This window comes from Lonchura striata, chromosome 7, assembly GCF_050655825.1.
Source record: "Lonchura striata isolate lonStrDom1 chromosome 7, ASM5065582v1, whole genome shotgun sequence".
Lineage (NCBI taxonomy): Eukaryota > Metazoa > Chordata > Aves > Passeriformes > Estrildidae > Lonchura > Lonchura striata.
The window spans coordinates 19,478,749-19,491,690 of NC_140709.1; the positions used below are offsets into that span (position 1 = coordinate 19,478,749).

General features: G+C 36.0%; 1 protein-coding gene across 7 annotated transcripts in view; it reads right to left on the reverse strand.

Annotated features, from left to right (window-relative positions):
* LRP2 (LDL receptor related protein 2) overlaps positions 1-12,942 on the reverse strand; it is a 150,908-nt gene that overhangs the window by 10,933 nt on the left and 127,033 nt on the right. For all 7 annotated transcript variants that reach the window (XM_085584371.1, XM_085584370.1, XM_085584369.1 and 4 more), the window contains 10 exons: positions 12,724-12,843; positions 12,045-12,161; positions 11,651-11,767; positions 10,131-10,268; positions 9,276-9,398; positions 8,199-8,327; positions 5,831-5,962; positions 4,375-4,506; positions 2,595-2,738; positions 1,718-1,883 (listed from right to left, as the gene is read on the reverse strand). In XM_085584371.1, coding sequence (XP_085440497.1) covers positions 1,718-1,883; positions 2,595-2,738; positions 4,375-4,506; positions 5,831-5,962; positions 8,199-8,327; positions 9,276-9,398; positions 10,131-10,268; positions 11,651-11,767; positions 12,045-12,161; positions 12,724-12,843 — 1,318 coding nt within the window. The remainder of the gene's footprint in view (positions 1-1,717; positions 1,884-2,594; positions 2,739-4,374; positions 4,507-5,830; positions 5,963-8,198; positions 8,328-9,275; positions 9,399-10,130; positions 10,269-11,650; positions 11,768-12,044; positions 12,162-12,723; positions 12,844-12,942) is intronic.

Here is a 12,942-nt window from a genome sequence, read left to right on the forward strand (position 1 = left end):
CATCACAAAGGGGCTACTGAAAACTTTCATTGTTACTTTTAAGCAGCAGAAGTGGCTAATAAGCATCTTTAAAGACTCTTGTTTTTCAGGAGAAGCTGATGTTCATTACAAGTAAAAATTAATTAACCATGTAATTTATGCAGCAGCTCTGGAGATATGCAGCTTATTAGTTCACAGCTCCTCTCCAGACTTTTGTCTTCTGACAGAGATACTAATGAATAAATTGTTCCCACATCAGATAAAAATGCTTTTAGTCCTAATAAACAGGGTGCTCAGTCTACTCTTTCTTGAATTTTGTTTGTCTTTATCATCATGCCTTTATAATTTTTTGACCTTAGATAATAAACAAACTCATTATTATGCACTCACTAATCACACAGTGCCTTCTGCTTGAATAAATTATCTCCTAGCTGGCCTGGGAATGTGAAAAAATACTGTAATTTCTATTTGGCAGATGAGCAGCAAGACTAAGTGTCTCAAACCATGTGTAGCATTTTATATAATGTGCAGATAATGAAATGTTTTTTAAAATACCTTTCAACATTGTTCTGAAATCAGTGCAGCACTATGTTTGAAGTGCTGAAGTTGCTCACCAAGATGAAGTTGAAGCCTCACAAGGATGCTTGTGATATATATCCTGGATGCTTGCTCTCATGACCATATAAATTTCTGAACAGAATTCACACACTCCCTTTTTGCCTTCAGAGACATTTTGTTTTCTAGGTGCCTCCAGCTTATGAAGCAAACAGCAAAATAACCTGAGGGCTAGCCCAGACCCTAAAATTTATATCTCTAAACTGCTGGAAGGAAAGATACAATTTTTCACTCCTTCTCATCATTTTGTATCCAAAATCTGGCAATAGCATTCAGAAGGTTGACTAATCTCTGTAATTTCTGCCCACTCAGCTTCAAACAGAACCCTGACTACATTTCATAGTGTTCATCTACAAACATCAGGTTCCTCTCAACATTAATACCACATGAGCTACAGCTATGCCTGTCCATCACATCCTTTAACAGTTATATTGCAAGATGAAATGACACCATAAACATCAAACTCCCATGAGTCAGGCCCAACTTTGTCCCAGCTCTTCTCCAAGCTAGTAAAAAAGAGAGTGATCTCATGATTTCTATGATTAAATTTAAAAAATTAATCATAGAAAATTAATCATTAGCCCATGTTTTAGGCTAAAAAAATCCACAGTCAGTAGAAGAGACAAAGACCTCTGAAACACACTTACAAAAACCTAACCATTTTCTGAGAAAATGCATCTATTCATCAAACTTCAGAGCTACTTCTGTTTTGGGGTTGCTCATATAGCACAGGGTTGGTAAGGAATGGGCAAAGATAAATATAAAATTCCACTGTGGGTTGGGGATCTTTCCTTCCAACAGCAAAGAAAACTTGGTCCCTGGAGCGTACCTGAGTCATTGAAGAAGAATCCACCTGACATGGACGCTCATGTATTATTTCTTTACTGATGAACAACTGATCTGGCAGTCGCACAGAATATGTGATGCAGTCAGCCACATGCACATCTATTAACCTGCTGTCTGGGCAAGGACAGCTTACTACATTGTTCTGAACTACCTTCAGACTAGACATATTCAGAGACAATTCATAAGGAAGAAAAAAGTGGATTTTGCACAGCCAGATCAAATTCACAAACTGACACATTGAAGGTACAGCATTTTTCTAGTTTTTCAGTATACTTACCTTCCAACCCAGTCAACAGCTAACCCATCAGGATTAACTATATATTTGAGATTCAAGTCAACTTCCTTTGTTGGATTGTTCCTACTGCTGTCAAATGTGGGGAGATAAGCACGTTTGATGGCTCCAAACTCAGAACCTTGTCCCAGAATGCTGAAGTACACAATACCTTAAAAAAAAGATGAGAAATGTCTAGTTAATTGTAAATTTGTTGAAAATTCCAATTTTTCTGAGGCTCTTATATAAAGTTACCAGCCCCATTTATTTATGAGTAAGGTTGTGTTAATGTGTAAATTTTAAAGTCATCCATCATATGCAAGATACACATCTAAAGTCATCCTGAGCTAGATTATGAAGGAATATATATCACATTTTTCAAGAGCAGATCTTAGCTCTGAAAACTTTACACATGACTTTGAGAGAAATTCAGACTCTCATAACCCTAGGGAATAAGTATGGCCCAGAACAGTGGCCCTGTGGAAATAGCAAAAAAAGGGAACCTGAGGAAGAAGCAGAAATATAAGTTAATACAGGGATGTATTGGTCATTCCTGCTTAGTTTAAGTTCTTGCAAGACTTGGGCCAGGTTTGGGAACTGCAGAGGCTTCTATTGCAGCATAATCCTAAAGAGCCACAATTCTACAGCTAAATTCAAACTAAAATGAAAGGCAAACCAGATCAAAATCCAGCTAAACTAAATTAAAGCTTCAAAAGAAACCACAGTGATGCTGGAGAATGAGTAGAGGGGAGGGGTACATTCAACAGAGACCTGGCCAGTTGATCTAATTTGATTTTGCTTTCCAGTGTAAATTAAACAGCCATGCTGCAGAAATGCATCTTCTTAAACCAGCCATTGCATGGCTGACTATTAGCATACTCACTCAAGCCCATCCCTTCAGGGTCCCAGTCATAATCCAGAGCTTGGATGCGCTCCTGGTTATCAATATAGTCAGAGTACTGCTCTGATGAGATATTGTACCTTCGAATCCGCACATTATCTGGCAGCAGTAACAGTGGAGGATTACCTGGTAAACAATCATGAATTTATTCTAATGTATTTCTCATTTTAGAAAAAACAGATGAAAGTCATTTCTAATTAAAACTAAATGGGATTTTCACACGTTGCATTTGTACAAGAAGCAGAGGGAACCTAGGGCCTCTTCTAAAGCTTCAGAGCTATTCAAACTTCATGGCTTCCCAAAATTAATAAAAATTTAAATGTTTACCACTTAGGGTAGTATTAGCCCTTTCACCATAGACCTTGAATAGAGGTCTTACAATTCCTTAAAAATTTTTAAACATTACATTGTTGGCATATCACCACATCTCAAAACCAGAATGCCACTACACACTACGTGGTTCCACTCTCCCCCTCAAAGTACAGCAAACTATTTTGAAAATACAAATAAATCGTCAATCCCTTAAGCCATAATATGTCCAAGTTCTACCTTATAGTTTGTGACTTCTAATATCTCCATATTCAGATTAATGTTCTCATGGCCTCAATTTAATTTTGGGTTAGCCTGATAACATCTCATCAGGCCCTCATTTATGAGGTCTGTGAGATTGTATGACAAAGAAGGTCAGAGTTCTACTCTACAGAAATAGGACGTAGGCACAACAAATTTCATTGTTACCAGCTACAATTATATTATCTTCTATCACTTAGCCTTCAACACTCTGTGTGTCTAGATGAACAAAATCTGTGAAGAAGGTTATCAAAGAACTGGATTTCTGACACAGACACAAACAGGCAGCCAAGCAGAAACTGAAGTGTAAACGTCCTTTGCATTTTCAGGCTAACACTCAGCAGTAAACATTTGCTGAACTAGGCCCCTGGATGGGCAACCTGGAGACCTCATTTTCTTGTAGTATTTTTCATATTACAAATAATTTCTAAGTTTCAAAACCTCCAGTAGCATGTAGGTTTGGTCACAGGCATTCTGTTCTGAAGATTTTACCATTTGACTAGGCATACCATATTTCTATCATTTAGCTCTTAAAGCTGCTAAAGTGTAACTACTTTTCTATATACAGTACTGCTTTTGGTTTTTATATAACACTGCTCCATTGTCACTTTTTTCTATTACCTTCATCTCTTTATTTTTATTATTAATGATCTATTACTATAATTTTCTGAGTCTCCTCTACCTATTCAAGGACTGCCACACATGGTAGTCACTGCATTGAGGTATGATAAAAAGTCAATGACTGATTTGAAACATTGGCCAAAGTCCTTCTGTTTGTGTGCATCAGTCCATGAACAATGAATGGCAGCCTGTCATTGAACTGCCTTTGATTTATGCCAGTTGAATGCAACTTTTTTCAGATGCATTATTTTGCTGAAAAAATCTAAACTTCAGGAATAGGCAACATTAATTTCCTTCTGACAACAGGTTTTTGTTTGCAGAAAATTTCAGGAGAAATGAAGGCAGGCATACAAATCAAGGTATCATTTCAAATGTTTACAATTGGAAACAGAAATGAGCACTTTCATTCCTAATTATGGAATAGGTGGAATACACAGATAGTATTATCTTACAGAATAAGGTTTGGCTTTCATTATCCTCTTCTTATAAAAGACAGGATTACATTCATGAAGTTGCTATATTGCATTTGCTCTTTATAGGTTGCAGTCAATCTCGCTATCAGTTAACATACCATCAGCTGCACACTGTTTCCCTTGTTGATCACCCACAGACTTGAAGCCATCTGCACAGAAACATTCATAGCTTCCTTTGGAATTCTTGCAGTCCTGGGTGCATGTTCCAAAGATCTCACACTCATTGATATCTAGACATAAGAAGATAAAAGATCCCTAAAACTTGATTTATTTCTTGTTTAGTCTTTAGGAGTCTCAGGGGTGACCTCATCACTCTATTCCCTGAAGGGAGGCTGTAGTGAGGTGGGGGCCAGACTCTTTTATGCTGCCTGCAGTGAGAGGAGCTGAGGAAATAGCCTTGAGACAGGGGAAATTCAGATTAGATATTAGAAAAAAAAAATTCACTCTTGGGTGGTCAGGCATCAGAGCAGGCTGCCCAGGGAGGTGGGAGAGTCATCTTCCCTGGAGGTGTCTCAGAGGCATCCACATCTGGTGCTGGGTAACTGTTTAGTGATTTAGGGGTTACAGTGGTGGTGCTGGGTTGATGGTTGGACTGCATATTCTTAAAGACCTCTTCCAACCTTGATGCTGGTCATCTTTACTCCATGAAATGGTAGGTTTTTGCCTTCCCCACATACTTTAAAAGACCAGTGACCTGATCTAAGTGACCCTTAAAATCAGCAGCTGTTATCAAACAGAACTCCTCATCACTCATCTGCTGTTTACCATGTCTTAACTACAGATTGCCATTAATTACTGCAATCCTGCTTAACAGGTTTTATTTTCAGAGATGCATTTTTGATCATGTATTTTTGTGTTGAATCAATAAGGAAAGATGAGGTATGACGAAAATGAGATGCAAAAGCAAAGCTTTCTTGAAATGACAAGACACATAGTCCTCAGAAACAATATCAGCAGGCAGGAAAGGGAGGAGTGGCCTTGGATTGTGTTTAATAAAGCTACACAAATTATCCACAGCAGCTGGGAGAACTAAACAGACGGGTTCTCATGAAAACATACTGAAACACCAAGTGGGAAGGTACTATATCGCATGACCACAAACCATGGCCTTTGAGTAGACTCCTCACCACATCTTATCTGCATAAAATTCAGGACAAAAATATGGCACAACACACCTTTCCTGTAGGTCTGTTCGAGAACAGAACAGAAGGAGAGTATAACCTGCAATAAGTTTGTTTTCAATAAGGAAAAAAAAACCTATCACATTTCTATCACTCAGATTGCACAGATATGACAAAACTTATGTGCTGTAAAACAAAAACATATCTACCAGCCACCAAAAGCTTAAAGGAAGTCTTAACTGTGGAGGCAATTTTTTGTTGAATGAGGAGGCATACATGTTAGAAAACATGATTCAGCAGCAGACCATTTTAGGAAGCATCTGATAAATGTATAAAAATCCTGCTAGAATGTGAAAATGAGTGATCACATTAGAATGATGAAGGGACAGGTCACTGAACACTTGTGAGACAACATTTTTAAGATTAGAAATACCTTCACAGGAGTTGCGATTAGTTTCACTGGCCTTGTACCCTGGCCTACAGGAACAGATAAAGCCTCCTTCATTCAGATTGGTACAGTTGTGTTCACAGATATTTTCTGCACAAGTTCGCTCTGTTCCAGGATCTGAAAGAACGAAAAAGAAAGCAAGCAAATAATACAATTATAGCCAAAAAATGAAGTGATAAGGGGGAGGTATAATAATTTTGATTATTGTTACAATTAAAAATAGTTTTCAGATAGATTAAGTTAGTTTGCTTTCTTTTTTTTCCTAATTAAGATTAGAAGACAATGGTAACCAGTGGTTAAGAGAGCTGTCAATTAGTGGAGAGAGTCAGGAAAAGAGCCATAATCACCAAAGCACACCTTCCTTAACAGAAATTACATTCTAAAGTACCACCAAACTGCAGAAACTGCAGAACTTAAAAGATTTGGATCTAATGCCTAACTTTGACAACAGGGCACATTCTTATCCAGTGCTTTCTTATCAGCTGAACAAGAAATATTCTCAATTGACATCATGCATAATACAGGCTCTACATTATTAACATCTGGAAACTAGAGAGAAGGTGATATGTAGTTCATGCCAAACCAAATCTAAAGTCTACTGCAGTCAGTACATGTCATTGTACAGAAAGCACTGCCCTTTAAAACATTCCTATAATGGAAAAGCCAAGTCAGGGATAATAGTCTGTAACAGATAATGAAAATTACACGTCTGAAAGTACATATAGAATTCTATTGGTTCATATATACTCTATATATGCATAAACTACTTGAGTACAAATGCAAATCTGTTATATAATCAGAAAAGATAAATAGTATGCTCATTGAAAGATCATGAGGAAAAGATACAGATATAGGGCAAAAACTTTACATTAAGTTGATTATCTCATTTTTACGTATGCATTCAAGTGCTGATTAAATTTAAACAGCTCAATTTCATACACATGTAGAAGTATAAATTCGTTGTACACATACACACACAAATATTCCACTTTCATTATAGCAGGTATTTGATGTTGGAAAGGCTCCAAATGCTACTATCTGATCCGTATTCACAATTATCCCCAAAGAGCTGAACACAGACATCAGAAGGTGTCTGTTTCACACTGCTTCATTGCCTTTTTATACTTCTATATTTTCATCGAGTCATTGCATTGGGCTATATTACCTAAAGACCACTGGGATGGAAGTTGCCTGTTTCACACTGCTTCATTGCCTTTTTATACTTCTATATGTTCATCGAGTCATTGCATTGGGCTATATTACCTAAAGACCACTGGGATGGTAACTGAAACAGAGAAATCAGCTGCTTCAAAATGGACTACACTATAGGCTTCCAAGTTATTTGTGTTTTGGAAGTCTGCTGGATTGTAAATCACCAGTGTAGCATCTGGCACACTTTCACTTGATGCCATCACAGCCTGACAAATTGAAATTACAAGTGTATGCTCATATTAACAACTCTGCAGCTGTATGCTCATGTTACCACTCTGTATATTACCACTCTGCATCTTTTTATTGACATAAAAAGTTAGGGATTTGGTTTGAGTTTTTTTGAGATTCATGGAATACCTCTCATCTCAAAGTTCAACTCAAAGGTTTTACATTTAAATAGTTGCTGGGAAATATATAATAAGTAGTTCATAAAAGCTGTATGGAGAATCTGAGGGGGCCAACAGACAAAGGACTAGTGGTGCTTGGAAAATTCTGTGGTCATTTCTGTAAAAATTATAAAGAAGCATCTCGGTATATTTTTATTTTTAACAGGGCTAGAGCAACATATATCAGTTCAGAGTCTGCCCACTAATGACTCCATAGGTCAGTCTATTGCAATTATGGTTGAAGTAGATGGATGTTCTTGCCTCTGTAACACAACCTATTTAAAAACAAGATCAAAACCAAGATAAAATATTTTATTTTTTTGTGATGCATAAACACTCTAAGCTAAAAAAGACTGTGTTCAGAGCACTGAATTTCATGGAATAATGGAATCATTCAAGCTGGAAAAGGTCTTTAAGATCATCAGGTTGTACTATAAACCAAGAGCCACTAAGCCATGTCTCTAAGCAGCACATCTATACGTTTTTGGAAGACATTTACAAAAAATGAAAACGGAAAAGAATTAAAACAAAATAAACTAAAATAATGAAAAAATGAAAACAGTAAATATTGTCCTTGCTAACTAGATAATCCTAGAACAGGCTTATTAAAAAACAGTAAGGAAATTCACACAGGCTACTTAAAAAACAATACTTCTTAGTATGGTATTCAAGAAAAAATATTCATTGCTTTCAGTTTCAGAAATATCTATTTCAACAGCATTGTAATTTTGTATTTCATTGATATTATTACTTACTGCAGCCTATTTCATCAAAATGGTCTCCACAGTCATCGTAATTGTCACAGACATAATGTAGGGGAATGCAATTTCCATTACTGCACTTGAATTCTTCAGTTTTACAAGGTCTTGGTGTTGGCTCTCTACCTACAATCAAGAAGAGAAATATTCCTCTGTCACAGTTTAAACTACGAGGTACCAACCAACAGCCGTATTCCCCATTGCTAATGGGGAAGTTGATGCCATCTGGTAAAACAGTGGCAAGACTACTTTAGAAGTCTGTATAAAGTAAAAACCATAAACAGGATGCAACATCCTGGTTTCTAGTCACACTTCCATAAACTGAAAGAAGTCCTGCTGTTTTATAAAAAAAGACAGAAGGAAAATTCTTCTGTCTGTTAATAGTTAACAGTAGACTAAACTTTCCTTTTAATAGTGCAAACTTACGAATATCCTTTAATGATATACTTCATATACCTAGTGCAGACTTCAAGAAATTATAGAGATATTAGTAAACTATTAGCATTTAGAATATTGTACAATAAAGCCAGCCTATAAAATCATTAAGCAACCAAAAATATGATGACACTTTAAAATGTACAGCACAGTCAGCGAAAATGATGTAAGATATCTGAGGGCAAAAACTTAGTGAACATTAACAGAGCTGCTGCAGGGTCTAGGCCTAAATATCACGACTGTTAATATGTGCCTCAACTTCAGGAAGTATTACCATTTGTTTATTTTAAAAGTCCCACCTGGCCATCCCATCCAATTTTATGATACAGCCAAACTCTTTCCTCTTCCTCCTTTTAGGTACAGTCCATAATAAAATGAGCAAATATGTAGCTGGTGCTTATAATAAAATCTAGTATTGTTTTGAAAATCATGCTCTTTACTTTTCAGACAAATGTTTGACTATTTTTGCTACTTGTACAGAGAGCTATAAACACATAGTACCAATAATCATAGTTAAAATTATTTCACAGTGAGCTCTTGTTTTCATTATCTAAGGTAAACTGTGACATCCCTTTGGTATTATTAATTATTAAGCACATCAAAATTACTGAATTTCATGCTCAATTTTTATAAACGTACAGTGCTCCTCTTTCTCGTCACTTCCATCTCCACAGTCATCCTCCTGGTTGCACAGCTCATGACTGTATATACAGCGATTGTTCTCACACCGGAAACGGAACGGAGATTCACAAGCAATATCCACTAAAAGCATAGAGGTCAATCAGTCACACTTTGATACTTTAGGCCATTGGGTCACAAATTATTCATATCACTTTTCTCTTGGAATATTTTATATGTTTTGTATATTTCAAAAGGTGAGTCAGACAAAAAATATTTTCTGAATATTTTGGTGATTGTATGTTAGGATGTTACATGTTTTTTTTATCAGAACACAGTACCTCATCTTTGGCCAAAGACAAATTCTTTAACTACATATAAAACTGAGGTTTCTAAATTTGTTTATGAAGAAAATTGACTGGAAATCCAACATACTATTTAAGTACATAACTGACAAAACCAGTTTAAGTAGTACCTCCAACACCTAATTATTAGACCTCAAGTCAGGACTTCTCAGTCATATTTACAAAGATGTCCTGACAACACTAATAGTTTTGAAAGTTCAGCACCTGTGACAATATACATTATCTGAATTAATCTTTTATTTCAAGCTGAGGTTCTTATTTGTGATAACCAACTTAAAAAACATTAAATAGTGACCTTATCTCTCTGATATGTTTCCTCTCTCTGCTTTCATAACCACATACACAAACATCTGCAAAGTGGTGAGAAATATTGTCACAGAATTAAATGAACATGCATGTAAAGCAAAATTCTTAGCACTTCTCCCAAGTAATTACAATTTATTTTCTAATTGATCTATCATATGTAGAGATTAAGCATATTGTTCATTTTAATATAATTCCTCTCTCTTACAGCAAAGGTGAAGTTCTTCATCAGAGTCATCTCCACAATCATTATCCCCATCACATTTCCAGTATGGCTGAATACAGACATGGTTTTTGCATTCAAACAGCATGGGTGGACAGTATGTACCATTAGGATACCGTGTTGCTGAAAAAAAAGAAAATTATGACATTTTCATTTACAATAAAAACTTTACATTTTCATGAAAAATATTCAGTTCAACCCCATATTAGTCTTAAAAACACTTATCTCCATAATAGGAGATACTATGAGGTGCTTCAAAGATGTAGAGCAACAACAGGCTGCAAGGACTGAAGACTTCTTCACAGCTACAAGTAATTAATTCAGGTTTAAATGAAGAGTGAAACAACTTATGTTATAAAGCTTTTGAAAATAAATTAATTTAGCAAATGCTACTTGAATTTTTTATTGACAAATCTAGTTCAATGAAAAAGATAATTAACCTCACTTGCACCAAACAGGAATGATAGAAGAAGCACATAAGCTATGTAATTTCAAAAGGAGTCACGTTGATATAGCAAGAAAACCCCACTCATATTCTGTAAACTGTGAAAGGAACTTAACTAAACCAAAGAAAAACCAAAAATATTATTCTACCACCCTATATAAATAAACCATACCCTCGCCCTTTCAATGGCTTCTCATACATTTTGTCCTCCATTTAAGAACAGTCAATTGTTTTATAACTCAGGTTCTGAAAGACAACTGCTGCTATGTATGTTGCAGGATGTGGCAACCATCAGAAAAATAAAGATAGTACTGTGCAAATGCCTTTCTTACTTAAAGCACAGGTGTCAAAATTAAATAAATAGCAAAATGTACAGAACTAGCCTGATACCAACATAAAGAGAAAGGAATTCTCCCAAGTACTGAAGCCTAAGATCATGGAAACATGTAAGTCAGAACCAACACAATCACCCAAAAAGCCGATGTCAGTCAATGCAGATAGAGCACAGAGGAAATATTTTCATTACAACTGGGAACAATACTTTCTGGGTAAACAGCTGCAGCTGTAGATCCAGGCAAGCTACAGATATTTATTTCACAGTAGATCAATATACCAAAGGAAAACAGAAATAGAAAAGTATATTATTTCCTTGGGTTCACTGATACTTTAGGACACTTTACACTACTTTGAGTATTATAGAAAACAATCACATTACAAACCTTGTTAGAATTTGGTACAACTGAAACAGTTTGGTTCTTGCAGTGCTTATGGGATAGTGAAAATTTTTAATTAAATCACATGTGTATCTTCTCCTGGACTTAGTAAACACATTAATTTCCTACCTTCAAGAATGTTTTTACAATCAGTGTAAGATATGGCAACCCATTATTATATTACAAAACTGATTCAAAATATTATGCTTATCCTGAATTTTTACTGAAATCACTGAGCATTGCAGAATTCTATATCTCTAAAGAGTCATCTCATTAAAAACAGGGAAAAGTGCAAATCTTTCTGAAAGTGAGCACAATGAGCATCGATTGTAAAACTTATAACTCACGGCAAATTGCTTCATCAGAGAAATCAAGGCAGTCTGCATTTCCATCACATCTGAAGCGCTCTGCAACACAGTGTCCACTATCACACTGGAAATAACCTGGGTGGCAGGTTCTTAGCTCTGTAAAGATTCAGAAGTAACTGTTGGAATGTCTTCTTGTCCAAAGACAGAAAAACTTTTTATGTTTTGAGAACAATCTTCTAAAAATGCTGGAAAATCCCAGACTACTAAAACTGTGGTATTCTCTACTTTTGGTGGAGTGACTAACGAGACAGGGTGAACATTACTTCTGTAAAGACGCTTCCCATAAAAGATCATTTTGCAGAATAATTTATTATTAGAAACATTAAAAACAACAGTGTGAACAACTAAGAGGTAGCAGTGAGATAATACACACCACAGTCACGTTCATCTGAATTGTCTTCACAGTCGTCATCGTGGTCGCAGATCCACCGGGAAGGGATGCAGCGCAGATTGTCACAACGGTATTCACTTTCTGTGCACTCACGAGGACCTTCATTTAAAATCAATGTACAAATAGGAAAAGTTTCCCAGATGTAGAGTTAAACATCCATGCCTGTCTCATTGAACCAGACAAAAGTAATGTGGGCAGAGGTAAAATCTTAAAAATTAAATTATGTTGAAACATCATTACCCCCAAGTACTCCTTAAATATGTTAGATATTCCATGTCCCTCTTGACACAGAAAAAAGGAAAATCACTGCAGACTTTGTTTCAACACAGAATTACACAGAAGCTTTTAACTCAAATAAGAGAAAAAAGATCCACTATTATTGTTTAAGAAACTATACATTTACACACAGGATAAAATTCAAATGTCACTTCTCAGTGGAAAACAGTAATTTGTGTTACTGTGATGACTGGATGAATTAGTGTTTTTATGTAACCAGAATGCATCCTTGTGATATCAGTGTGGTATTTCAGCAAATAAAAGAGAGACTACCATATAAAACAAAGAAGGATTGTATTTTAGAGCTGTCTTGTTCTCATAAAAAATAGAAGGATACCTAAGTCACAAGTGAGACTATATAATTATGAACAAAACAAGAACTCACTGCAGTTATGCTCATCAGAGTTGTCTCCACAGTCATTATCTCCATCACACTTCCAGCGCAGCGGGATACATCGATGATTGTCACAGCGGAAATCTCCAGAAGGACTGCAAGTCATCTCCTCTGAAGTGTAGACAGTTCGCCAACAAAACAGCACACATTAGCATAGTCTTTGCCAGGTACAGTATTACTGAGGACTTTCAGCAAATCTGGGTGTTTGCA